Source organism: Phycodurus eques, chromosome 14, assembly GCF_024500275.1.
Source record: "Phycodurus eques isolate BA_2022a chromosome 14, UOR_Pequ_1.1, whole genome shotgun sequence".
Taxonomy (NCBI): Eukaryota; Metazoa; Chordata; class Actinopteri; order Syngnathiformes; family Syngnathidae; genus Phycodurus; species Phycodurus eques.
Genome location: NC_084538.1, coordinates 255596 through 268542, shown reverse-complemented (window position 1 = coordinate 268542; position 12947 = coordinate 255596). Strand labels below are relative to the sequence as shown.

General features: G+C 48.6%; 2 protein-coding genes across 5 annotated transcripts in view; both read right to left on the bottom strand.

The window, feature by feature from the left end:
- Positions 1-8756, bottom strand: selenbp1 (selenium binding protein 1). 2 transcript variants are annotated; one of them, XM_061696883.1, is made up of 12 exons: positions 7570-7902; positions 5443-5496; positions 5254-5366; positions 3894-4079; positions 2283-2403; positions 2028-2210; positions 1427-1608; positions 1181-1259; positions 983-1104; positions 816-902; positions 501-619; positions 1-409 (listed from the first exon to the last, which is right to left on the bottom strand). In XM_061696883.1, exons 1-12 carry the CDS (start codon positions 7571-7573, stop codon positions 247-249), a joined length of 1413 nt encoding a protein of 470 aa, XP_061552867.1. In that variant the 5' UTR covers positions 7574-7902; the 3' UTR covers positions 1-246. The 2 variants fall into 2 exon arrangements, 1 of the variants encoding a protein (XP_061552867.1); XR_009769823.1 differs by having other exon boundaries at positions 320-409; positions 983-1052; positions 1160-1259; positions 7570-8756.
- An 84-nt stretch (positions 8757-8840) lies between these two features.
- Positions 8841-12947, bottom strand: part of pogzb (pogo transposable element derived with ZNF domain b) — a 28068-nt gene continuing 23961 nt past the window's right edge. For all 3 annotated transcript variants that reach the window (XM_061696865.1, XM_061696866.1, XM_061696867.1), the window contains 2 exons: positions 12853-12889; positions 8841-11378 (listed from right to left, as the gene is read on the bottom strand). In XM_061696865.1, the coding sequence (XP_061552849.1) occupies positions 9545-11378; positions 12853-12889 (1871 nt within the window). In that variant the 3' untranslated portion in view covers positions 8841-9544. The remainder of the gene's footprint in view (positions 11379-12852; positions 12890-12947) is intronic.

The following is a 12947-nucleotide window of genomic DNA, read 5'->3' as shown; positions in this document are numbered from 1 at the left end:
TTCTTTTTTGGCATAAACATTTTATTGTATCAAGGAGAGTCCTGGACCCTAGTGGTGCTGCTGTTAGTAAGCTCACAATCATCATCCAAGTGTTTATTTTGTCTTTTTTATAAATGATGCAATTACACTAGCAAGTAGTGCTGATCGTCGATGGGTTCTTCTTGGCTCAAGATTCAAATGAAATATTCTGATGATCTTAAAGTTTGATTGACAGGCATCCGAATAAGGAGCAGGGAATTTTTGGTGTCACGGCCAGATGTCGGACGTGCAGTCTCCTCCGGGGTACCTCAGCTCGTGGGCCAGTGCCGGACCACCGGGCTCTTTGCCAAAGTCCACGAGGAAGTTCTCGTTGAGGGTCAGACCCCCCTTGACGCAGTCCACGTCGAGCTGCATCATCGTGGATCCCTCCCTGCAAACAACATTAGCGACGTCAGCTTCAACATGGCCCAAAGTCATCCAAGTCCGCAAAATAATGCGTGTGCGAGAGGGTTAGGACTGACCGGAGCATTTCAGGGTAGAACTGTTTGTCCCAGCCACTGTACAGTGACGTAGTTACATAAAGCCTGCGACCATCCAAGCTTAGCTGTAACATCTGAGGACCACCATGGACAAGCTTCCCCTAAATACACACACACACACACACACACACACGTAGATAGACAGATACTGTAGACCTGGAGATGGGTTAGATTGGTAGGTAGAGTAGGCGTTTAGATCGAAAGAGAAGACGACTGATAGCGAGCTAGATACTCAGGTAGGTAGATAGTAGGTAGGAAATTCAGTAGAGGGAGAGGCGGATGTTCTGTCTGACAGACCTGGATAAAACGAGGGCGAGGCTGGTTTTCTGGGTCATCCGGGACTCGGACTGGTCCGTCGCTGGTGATACTGCCTCCCAAAAACACCTGCAGACAGACAGACAGAAAGTAAAACCGTCTCCCTTGAAGAGATCCGACTGTCGACCTCCTGACAAATGACACCAGACCTGTCCAACCAGTCGAGGGTTCCTGGTGTCGCTGATGTCATACTGTCTGATGTCACCATGCAGCCAGTTACTGAAGTAAAGGAAACGGTCATCCAAAGAGAGCAGAATGTCAGTGATCAGACCTGCAGACAGACAGGCAGCAAATAAGCGATGGACAGACGGGACGGACAGACGGACTCAGGTGGTGTTGATGCAGACCCGGCATTTCAGGTAGCATCCACCCTTCGACTGTCTTACTGGGAACACTGATGACCTTCTCTGCAGCCCACTTTCCTGTCTGAAGGACAACACAGAACACAGAATTCTGGACAAACAATGGTGGATAACGGTGACATAGAAGGCCTTGTCAAAACCAGACGGGCACAGCTGATCCTGGTGGCGTCACACAGATTGCACCTGCGGGCCTTGCAGGTCTCCAGGTAGGGGTAGTTAGGGTTTGCTCACTGGTGCTTTGTAGAACCGGAACACGCTTCCCTTGAGAGCGCAGCCAACAAAACCTTCAGTGGCGCTTGGGTCATGGAGGAACCGGATCTCCAGTGGAATGGCACCCTCTTCTCCCAGATCCAAGGTCTGCACCCTCTTATGGGTGGTCCAGTCCCACACGTGGAGGGAAGTACCGTACTGACCTGGAAAAACAAGGAACTCATATTGGTTCTGAGGGTAAAGATTCAAATGCTGCCTTGGTACCTACAAGAACCTGAACCTTAATCTTTGAAGTCTCGATTTAGGATTTCCGGTACCTGACTCTCAATCTGTGAACTCCCGATGTGATGTGGGACTTTGGAACCTGACCCCTCAGTCTTTGAATTCCTAATTTGGGACTTCTGCAACCTGAACCTCTCCCTGTTAAATCTTAATTTGGGACTACTAGAACCTGATACTTAATCTGTGACGTTCTTGTCATAGACACGTGTCTGTGGAGACCAGGGAAAGTCAACCAAAAAACCAAACATGCTTTATGAAAGGGCTTGAGAGTGCAGGTCAGCTATAGTCAAGATCTCTGCGTGAAAGAAACAAAGAAAATATTCGTTGTCTTTGTTCTCACCTTCTGCGACATGAGCGGGATTAAAACCATCTGCGAGGGCTTTGGGGGCCCCCCACTCGGTGCTGATCATTACATTGTGGCGAGGCTGGTACCAGAAGTCATAGCCGAAGGGGGCGGCCTCGCCGGGATGCTCCCAGTTGCCGATCACCTCAAACGTCTCGCCGTCCAGTAGCACAAAGCCCCCTAAGAGGGCGACAGAGAGGATGAGTCCCAAAACTTGTAGCTGCCAGGGGTCCGCTCTAGTGCCGGTCTAACCTTTTCCGCCCCCCGACGGGTCCCCCATGCAACTGATCAGGATCTGACCGGTACCCAGACAGTGGGTGGTGTGGGGGTTGGCCAGGCCGCACTTCCAGTACAGGTCCACGGGCTCAACAGTCTGAGAACACGACAAAAACAACAAGAGCCATGTTAGTTCTAAAATCTAGGACAGCGGTACTCAATGACCAAGACCCCGGAGACCAGGACCAGAGACGGGGAGTTGAGACATTGCGACTTGGTCTCGAGTCGACTCGAGTCACTGTTCTGATGACTTGACAAAAACTAAAAGACTTGAGATTAGATTTGGGAGTTAAAGACTCAGGACTCAACTTGAAACGTGATCATTCGTAAGCCTTGATTGTTGTTCATTTTGTGTGTTCAGTTTAAAGATTAAACATCAAATGATTTAGTTACATTATGCGAGCGCACGCTGGGAACGCTCGTGATCGGAAGCTTCGCCTGTCAGTCACTCAAGCCCCTCCCTCGCACAGAGGAGCACGCCCTCTCATATCAGACCGGGGACGGACAAGTGTGATGTCAAATGGACAGACACACAACAACAATCAACTTTGTTCATCATTTGATGAGGCATTCTGGCCAGTAAATAGCTGTCATTTCCTTTGCCTGTTCTTAAACTCAGAACAGTCGCTACCTGACATTAGCTCGATAGGATCCAAAGTTCAGGGTTGTTGATATTCAGGCAAAGACTCTCAGGCCACGGCCGAATCCCCGAGGCCACCTCTGCTCGGCTCGCACACAAGATCCTTTCATTTCATAAGTTGCAAATGCAACAGTTTGTCAAAAGGAAATGACGTTGAGATATTCTGCAAACAGACGCGAGTGCAGTCCTGGTGCCAGTTTTTTGGGGGGACGAAAAAGAACAAAACAAGATGAAGTTATTTGGAGAGCAGATAATTCAACTACATGATGATGATTATTGAAGTGGAGTACGTCATCTTGAGAGGTTTTACACATGCCGTATTCCGGTTGGAGAAATTGGCCAGTAATGCCATTATTTGACCATGTTGTCGTTCTCTCTTAATGAAGACCAGATACTGCAGGTAAGACCGCATTAACATGGGGACTCGGGCTGCCCGAAACAAAATCACTTGGGACTTGCTTGAGACTCGAAAGTTAAGACTTGAGACTTGCACGTGACTTGATCCTATCTCTGGTACTGCGTGACAAAAACCAGAGACCGGGACCACAGTACTCAGCAACTATAACCATACTGCTGGTGGACTTTGGCTATTTGCGAAGGGTTCTGTCCCTAGTTGACCGAAAATTGAAGTCTGCTCTTTTGTTATTCCAGTCTTTGGTGCAGACACCACCTGTAGTTGTGTTGAAGACTTGTTTTCACCATGTTTGAATAATAATTTATTTCAAAGGTGCAGCGAGCACTTTTTTACGACCTGGTTTATGGGACTGACAAGTGAACAAAGTCCATCATGTCCCGCTTGAGAACTCCACAATCGTCCCAGAAGAAAACTTTTAGATCTTTGGAGAAGGTGATCTCCAAGAGAGATTGTGGCAAGCCTAACACACGTAGTGTGGCTAACGAAGCAGACGAGCAGGCTGATACAATATGGCAACATTTGTTCGGCGGACCTTGTGGAGTCTCGGTTTCCTGGGGTCAGTGCCGACGTCGACCACGTAGATCCGAGAGGAGATGAGGGCGGGCAGGATGAGGCGGTTGCGCTTCTTGGACGCGTCGCCGAAGCAGCTGCTGCATGCGTTCCAGCCACTGTGGTGTAGCTCGTCGTTCATGTTGGGCATCGGAAGACGGTGGACCACCTGGAAACGGCCGATACGGGTCAAAACAAGCTGGACCGCATGGAGTGGGAACTGACTAGTAGCGGTTAGGGGGAAATCTTGGGAATTTTCAAAGTCAGAAATTTTCATGGGGATTCAATGGGAATAAACATGAATTGAACAAAATTGAAGGTTGGCAACTTGAATATAGATAGTTGGGAAATATCTTTACCATAATCCTGACAAAAATGAGCAGATTTCATGCGAGTTCCGTTGAATATGAAGAGTTTCGCACTCAGGCAGAGGGCTTTTTTGTTTGCATGTTAAATGAGCAAAAGGCGAAGCTCTTGATTTAGCGCTCAATCTCCGTGCGCACCCTCACCCATAGTCACCAACTGTGGGTTGTGACCCACAGAACAAGATTGCGGACAGAAGCGACCGAAATGAGTTTCCTCTGCAGCCCTTAGAGAACGGCTGAGAAGCTCGGTCACTCGGGAGAGGCTCAGATTCAAGCCGCTGCTCCTCCGAGTACGAGAGGAGCCAGATGAGGTGGCTCGGGCATCTGGTTAGGATGCCCCCCCCCGCGCCCCTGGGGTTGACCCAGGATACGCTGGAGAGACTATGTCTCCCGGCTGGCCTGGGAACATCTTAGGATTTCCCCGGAAGAGCTGGACCAAGTGGCTGGGGAGAGGGAAGTCTGGGCTTCCCCGCTTAAGCTGCTGCCCCCGCCACCCGAGACTGGATAAGCGGAAGAAAAGGTTGGATGATGTCAAATGACTTTTGTTTTCTTTTTCCATTCATATTTGAAATTGGACTTTGCTGTCAATCATGGGGGCAATTTTGAATGGTTAGCGCAGGGGACGAAAAATATTTAACCCAATATTCATGTTTTTGTTCTTCAAAGATGTATGTTCAATATTTCAACCTTGATAACATTCTAATGTTCTTACAGATCAATCTGTTGAAATGTCAAGCGTTTAATTGTATTATTTTTGCATGGTCGTCCGCTTATGACAAAAGGAAATGCTTCAATATGTTATCTTTTCATTGAGTTACCCTCAATTCCCAATTGAAGTTTTCAAATTTGAAATATTTCCAAAATTTCCCACCTCAGCTTCCCATGGAAATTTACTGGAAACCTTTTTTCTCGCCCCGACCCGACCAGTTAAAACAAGACGGAGGAGCGCCGCGACAATGACGACGATGGAGGCGTCACCTGGCAGTAGGATGAAGATTCAGGGTCCACGTCCACGGTGGCCAAGTAGTCGGCCTGACGAGTGGACGTGTTGCGGTAGATGCACGGCAGATACACGATCTTCTCACGATCGCCTTTTGACACACACACGCACACACACACACGAACACAATCTGTGACACACACACACACACACACAAACACACTCACCCTTCATAGCGTCGAGCGGGCTCCGGTATCCTGGTCCGCAACCTGAGCAGCTGGCTGCGCAGACACAGGGGCAAAGGTCACCAGACAGGAAGTAGTGACTGGGTCCAGCGTGACCTCTGACCCTGCCACCCATGTGGAGGCAGAGCCAGGAGAAAAGTCCCCCCCTTTTTTTTGTTGAAAAAATTTATGAAACTCATATTTGTCCCCCAAATTCTCCACACCACATCCTATAATGACAACATGATTTTTTTGTGTGATATTTGTGCGAAATTATGAAGAATAAAAAAATAAACAGTTTTCAGCTTTTGCCATAAAGCTGAAAAGGGAACTCCATAATGTGTGTCATGGAAAATTTCAGATTTGAAAATTGATGCATGATTCTCAGACCAGGGGCCTCATGTACAAAGACTTGCGTGGTCAGACATGAAGGTGGATGTGAAGCGGAGGACAGCTGCCCGCCGCCAAAGTGGGGCCCAAAAAAGGCGCGGAGGGCCTCACCCCGTTCGAGGAGAGAATCGCTGCGATCGTGGGTGACGCTGCTCTCTCAGGGGTGATGGGGGCACACGTGGCTCACTATGATCACCCACAAGGTTAATAGCATGGATTTTGAGAACTCGGAACAAATGTGTTCAGACAGTAACGTACACTCAGCCCGGTGAGATAAAGGTTCATGCGTAAATGTTGTGTGTGTGGGATTTGGAATCAATCTTTGGAATTCAAATAGAAGCACATCAGCGTATCAAAGAGGATATCAACAACTCCGACGCCTTTTATTATTTTAACACACACACTGACCAAAAAAAAAATCATGGGTTTTTTTTAGCAGAAGGGGGGTAAATGATGTCAATTTAAACACATTTTATTCACGTGCAACCGATGCACATGTTCAAATGAGTCTTTTTTTCCAGTGCATGTGCTGGAGTCACCAAGCGATTGTGAGGGCAAAAGGCGCCATAAATGATCGCCTCCATCAATTAATAGGTGTCCTCACAAATATCAGTGGTTCATTAAATACACCGGTTAACAAATGAATTCTGAGTCCTTGCCTGAATTGTATTGTTGAAATCAAATGTTGCCGGGCATGAATTGTTCATCAGTGCGAATTATTCATGCGTCTCTGGTGTGCAGATTTATGTGAACCGTTTCCCAGCATCTCCTCAAGAGTGTCGCCAAAGCACCGAAAGCCGCAGAAACGTGCGTACGCCAGCCATGCAGTTGGCGCGAGGGACCGCACATTTCCACGGTCACGCCACTCTTGATACGTCTGAACTTTGCCGTGAAAAAGAACAGACGCCACGTTTTTGTGCGTCCGCACCTTTTGTTCATGAGGCCCCAAGAGAGACAAAATGAGACAAAGGTCTTTTCGGCCTGAATGACAGACATCGAGCAGGCATCGCTCACCGCACGGGCAATACCCTGGTCCCCGTTCGGTGGGCGGGGCCAGGGTCAGCGCGGGGCCGGTAGCGTCCTGCTGCGGATTTGGACTTTGGCCCGCTATCGGGACTGAACGAAAGAGGAATGCAGTAACATAAGAAGGTGGAAAAGGGTTGCCTGTGATTATTCTCCTCCATCCAGGTCATTTCAATGTCAGGGTGTTGAATTGATGGCAACTGGACTGTTGTGGTTGGCTTGCAAACGGACGACAGAAGAACATAAGAAAAGGTTTGTTTGTAAGACAAACAGAACAAGTGTGGAAAAAGGGTTGTGTAGGTCAGGGCTAAAAGTCAGCAGGATGTTGATGCTGCAAGGAAGGCCAGTACACGCAAGGATTTTTCAAATCTTAAGATTTTTTACCCGTGACAGACTCCGCTCACAAAGAAACAAAATCTGGTATTTGACAGTTTTAGTGTACCGTTGGTCGGTCGCTTCGACAACAGTTCCAAATGCTCCCTAGTGCCTGGGTCCAAAGACACGACCAAAAATGTGCACAAGACTTGACGAAAACAACAGGAAGTGAGCTGACGAAGGCTATCGGTGAGGGGTCAGGTCACACTTATGTAAGGTCCCGCATGCACAGGCACGCACACACGCCGCACACTCATGCACGCACACGATGGAAGTGTGAACTTCGTAAATGAAGAAAGAAGAAATAAAGTGTCAAATGTTTTTCTGCTGGCGAGCACTCACCCATGTCGACTCTCGCTGGTGTTCAGCACGCACACTGGGAGCAACGTCGCCTCACGTACACGCATTTATGGCCCTGCCCCACCAATCAGACGCCAGGGGCGGGCCTAGGACCCCCACGGACATCAGAGGGTGGGCAGAGCCTCAAGCGAGAGGACAAACCCCGCTGGAGAAGACATTTCATGCAAAACAATGAACGTGCGCACGTGTGTGTGTGTGTGTGTGCCACCCAAACAAATGTGAACTTAAACAACCCAATCGTTATCTTCTCTTACTACAAAGGACATTGCATAATCACAATTTGGCCGACCTGCGATTGGCCGGCGACCAGTTCGGGGTGTACCCCGCCTCATGCCCGATGATAGCTGGGATGGGCTCCTGCACGCCCGCGACCCGCGTGAGGAGAAGCGGCTCAGATAATGGATGGATGGACGATTTGGCCGATTGTTTTTTTTCTCTTTTCTCTCTGTTCCAATATTTTTGCTTACTAAACTTACAAACAAAAATATCAAATAATTTCCGTCAATTATCCAGGGATTTTCACAGTTCGCGGCCCAAGGTGCTTGCCAGCAGCAGGGTTCCGCTGTACCTGCCCACTTGTTGGTTGCTTCACGCACACTCAACCCAGGAAAAACGGTTGAGTGACAACACAGCTCGGTCCTCTGCAAAACTTCGCGTCACATGCCAAAGACGGCGAATTCAGGAATAAATGGCTTCAATTTATTTTGGGGAAATTCATCAGCATTTGGGAACCACAATCGTGCCGCGTCCGGTCCCGTTTCATGGACGATGGCTTTGTAAAATAAGCGCACACACACATGCCGGAAGTGCATTTCGGGGTTTGGACAGAGCCACCCGGCCGGGTGACCGCCGCCGAGCCATGCAAATACAATATAGAAAAGTATGCAGTACATGTGCTGTGTTCTACAACAATAATGAACTCTTTCTAATGTTGAATGGAACTGTCGATTAAATAGCAGAGCGTGCACAAGAGATGAACGCCGCGAGCCAGTTAGTTGACGTGATTGAATGGGACCCGCCTATCAAAACATCATCATCTCGTATATTTTCAGCCTCGTCCCCTCCTCTTTGGGGTTCGGAGCCGCCAACTGTCATTTCAGTTCACATTACCGATAAGTGGGTACAGCTTGAAAAAGGACATACCGGGCAATTTCAAGCCAAATTGTCTTGCAAACCCGATAAAAAGCACATTAAAGATTATTTTTTTTAAAATTATTATAATCAAAAAAAACTTTCAAACATTGATGGAAGGGGACCTTTAAGAACGCCGCTTTTAATACTTTATCTCAGCAAGAACTCTGTTGCTTTTAGATCAAAAGTCATATTGTGTTGAGCAAGAAGAACTCGAAAATATGATTGAAAGCTGACAACGTCAGTCATTCCCTACAAAGTTTTCACAAGCAGTAGTTAACAATAAAAATACTTTTATACTGAAAAATGTGAAATGACGAGCATCATTCAGGTGTCTGATTGGCCCCACCCACCATAAGCATGTGACCTACGATGATGTCACATGATTGGCAGGAAGCGACGGACAGGAAGTGACAAAACCGCAACAAAAAGATCACGTCTCATTTGACCTTTGACGAGCTGGTCGCTCATATTGTGGAAGCTAGGCTATATGCTATAGTTAGCGTTAGCATGTAGCAATGCTAACAAAGTCACGCATTAGTTTGCATGGAGCGTTCCGATTGGGTTGGGTGCCGTTAAGTGAGAGGGACTTAGCATTACCAAAACTAGCTCAGTTTGGTAGCTAGAGGCTAGGAGCTAGCTTTCCATGTTTGGGCATCTGCTTCACACGTCGCAGTCAAAATGAATGATGATCAAGTTTTTAGAACGTCAATCGCGAGCGTCACGGAAGTGTCGGACACTTGAAGCCTTTCCAGCTGTGCATCCCAACAGTCCTGCCGGTCCACTTTGGGATCCTCGAATGACATTGAATGATCTGGAATGACCCTCAGCTCTGGTCCATTTGTTGAGGCTTGCCCTGGTTCGTCTGGGACCCCTCCATCCTGGTCTCTGTCCTCGTCTTCATGGTTATCTTCCACTCGTCGCCGACTTCCTCTCCGATCATGATCCTGGTCTCCCTGCGCTCCTTGGTAGCCTCCTTCCTGTACTCGTTCTCCTTCTCGACTTCTTCTTCGCTGTCCTCCTCCATCGTCATAAGCTGGTCTCCTCCATCTATTTCGGTGTCTTCCCCCAGTTCTTTTTCTCCTTCCTGACCGTCCTCCTCTTTATTCTTTTCCCGGTTCATGTTGGTGTCAGCCTCTGGATCTTCTTCTTCTGGATCACCCTCCTCTTTGTTCTCTTCGCGTTTCTCTTCGGACTTCTGGTCGTCTTCAGAGTCATCATCTTCCTCTTTATCTTCTACTTCTAGGAGGTCCAAACGGTCTTCAGAAGGCAGCATTATGTCTTCAAGCTTCTCCAGAAGGTTCTGTTGTTTCTCCTCTCTGTCAAGACCTTCCTCACCAGGGTCTGTCTTTGGCAGGATCCCTGTAATCTCAAAAGACGTCCTCCACAGCTGGCGGAGGTCTTTGAGACGTGTCAAGGCTTGGACCGTCCAGCGGATCAGCATCTGAGCAGCGCTGTCTTGCAGTTGTCCAGGCGCCACCTCTTCAGGCTCTTTCGGCTTGCCTGCACTGAACTTGTTCCAACGAGCTCGGAAGAAACGCTCCAGAGCCGGCTTGATGCCAAGGTCCAGAGGCTGCAGGAGGAAGGAACATCCTTCGGGGATTACGGCGGGGAGGGTGCCCCAGCCGCTCAGGTTACTGAGAGAAACGTCTCCCACGTGGTCTTGGTGCTGGTCCAACACCAACATGGACTTCCTGTGGTGAACTGGCCCAGAAATATACTGAAGCCAAATCCTTTGAGTCCAGAGCTTAAAGGCCTCCTCAGCGGACGGGTTCTGCGAACTGACTTCGAGCACAACAAAGTCTGGCAGAACCTCATCGATTGGCTGTCTGTTGGTCAGCACCAAGGCGGGCAGCATGGTTCCGTCGGCCAGTGCCGACAGACACACGGTGACCAGCGGTACCGATCCTGTGAACTGCAAAGCCTCAGCACGGTGACGCCGGTCCTGAAAGCTCCTCAAATCCACAAAGAAGTACAACTCATCCATCACTGCGACCGAACTGTCGGATAGATGGTGAACCCGGATCACGTTCTGGGTGAAGTCTTTGAACGACTGAACGCTAGCCTGCAGAGATGGCGGTAGAGCGCGAGCCCGCGTCCGTTTCCTGCCTGCGGGCGTCGGGCCGAGCTGGTACCGAAGCATGAAGAGCACGGCCCAGTCGTACGACATGTGGAAGGTGTCGCCCAACTCTCCGTTCTTGTTAAGCGTGGCCGCTTTGTGGAAGAAAACGCTCTCGCTGACAGGAAGCTGCTGCTCGCGCTGGCTCAGCACCCAGGCCACCAGGCAGGCCTCGCCACCCCCCTGGACCCGGACCTCAAGTTCACGGTTCTTTTGCTTCAGATGCTTCCTGGCCTCCTTCAGCCAGAACCGGATGAGCTGCGGCTCGGTGGCGAAGACCATGGAAGCTTGACGCAGTCCGCCGCATAAAGCCAGAAGCGCCACCCTCAGTTGGTGAGCCGACAGGAAGTCTACTCGCTCTTTGGGGACGGGAGCGGCCGCTTGGCTGCTGAGATCTGTCGGATGAGGCGAGGGGGGGGAAGGAACCTCCTCTTTTATACATTCGCTTTCCTCAAGCTCGTCCGGACCCTCGTCTTCAGAGAAGTCCAAGTCCTCGAGAGGGGCCAGATGGTCATGGACTTTGTCAGGCTCCGCCTCGCCACTGTCACACACAATCAACACACAAGTCACACACCAAGACGGCTGCCCAACTGAAATGACTGATTATTATTCCTCAAGTGTAAATGCAAGTCTTCCAGCAAAATCTAGGGCTGGGTGATTCACAAATTCTATCAATGAATTTGAGTTTGTCAGAGCGATGGTGGGATTTTGCAGCCTCCACAAAAGCACCGTAGAAGTGACTGGCGACTAATTCCTGCTAAGAAGCAGATGTAATGAGCATTTTCACAGCAACGAGCCCCGGTTGAAGCCAATTGCGCAGTCAAACACGCTGACCATTTATACGTTACGCAAAAGCAGTCATTTATCCACGGTGGAAACTTTCGAGGTACACTATATTGCCCGAGGTATTGGCCTTGACTCGCATAGGAGTATAAGTGGCATCCCATTCTTTTAAGTCAGTCCATCCTTTGTAACTATAACAGCTTAAAATCTTTCCACAAGGTTTGGGATTGCATTGATGGGAATTTCAGACCAAGCACAGTTGTGAGGTCACACAGTGATTTCGGACGGGAAGGTCCGGGTCTCAGTCTTGGCCCCAATTCAACCCAAAGGTGTTCGATCGGCTTGAGGTCAAGTTTCTGTGCAGGCGAGTCAAGTCCACACCCACCAGTTCCAATCAAAGAAACTCTCTAAATGCTTCAGTATACCAACAGATTCTGAACAATCTGTTTGGGGATGGCCCCTTCCTGTTCCAACATGACTATGCACCCATGCACAAAGCAAAGTCCATAAAGACATGGATAAGAGAGGTTGGTGGGGATGAACTTGACTTTCCTGCAGAGTCCTGACCTCAACCTGACAGAACAAACTTTGAATGAATTGGAGCAGAGACTGAGAGCCAGGCCTTCTCATCCAACATTCTTGTGAGACCTTGCGAATTCCCATACCCAACAGACTCCTAAACTTTTTGGAAAGCCTTCCCAGAAGAGTTGAAGCTGTTATAGCTGGAAAGGATGGACCAACGTCATTTTAAAGCTGGACGTTTTTTGTTGTTGTTAAAAAAATATAGATATTTTCACCCACGCCAATAGTAGAGGAGATGACAAAATGCTGATTAAGCTCCTCTAACATTTTTCTTTATTCTTCAATAGTTAATTTTTGTATATTTAGTGAATGCCCAATTCATTTCCCGTGTTGGCTCAGTTGGTGACGCACCAAAAATGACACGACGGCACGGAAATGAGGCATTTTGCCGAGCAACGGTGGAGTGTAGTTGTAAAACGCTCACTAAAAATATTATTTTGAAAATAGTTATACGATAATTACAGTGTTTCACAAATGAACAACCTCTACCTCTTTTCGAGGTGCTGTCAGCTTCCGTTTTCTTTTGGGATTTTCTTTAAAATCGTGACATGAATAATGTCACTGTCATTTGGTTTTTCTAGAAGGGAAAAATCTGACAATTTATTTGAAGACCCAGCCCTACCCAAACCTGAGCAACGGGATCTGATTACCTCTGGCCGTTTTCGAGGAATCCTACTTCTGTTAGGCCTGTGGAGAACAAGGGCAGCTTTAAGCAGCAATTCACATCAGCAATCAGCACTGAGAC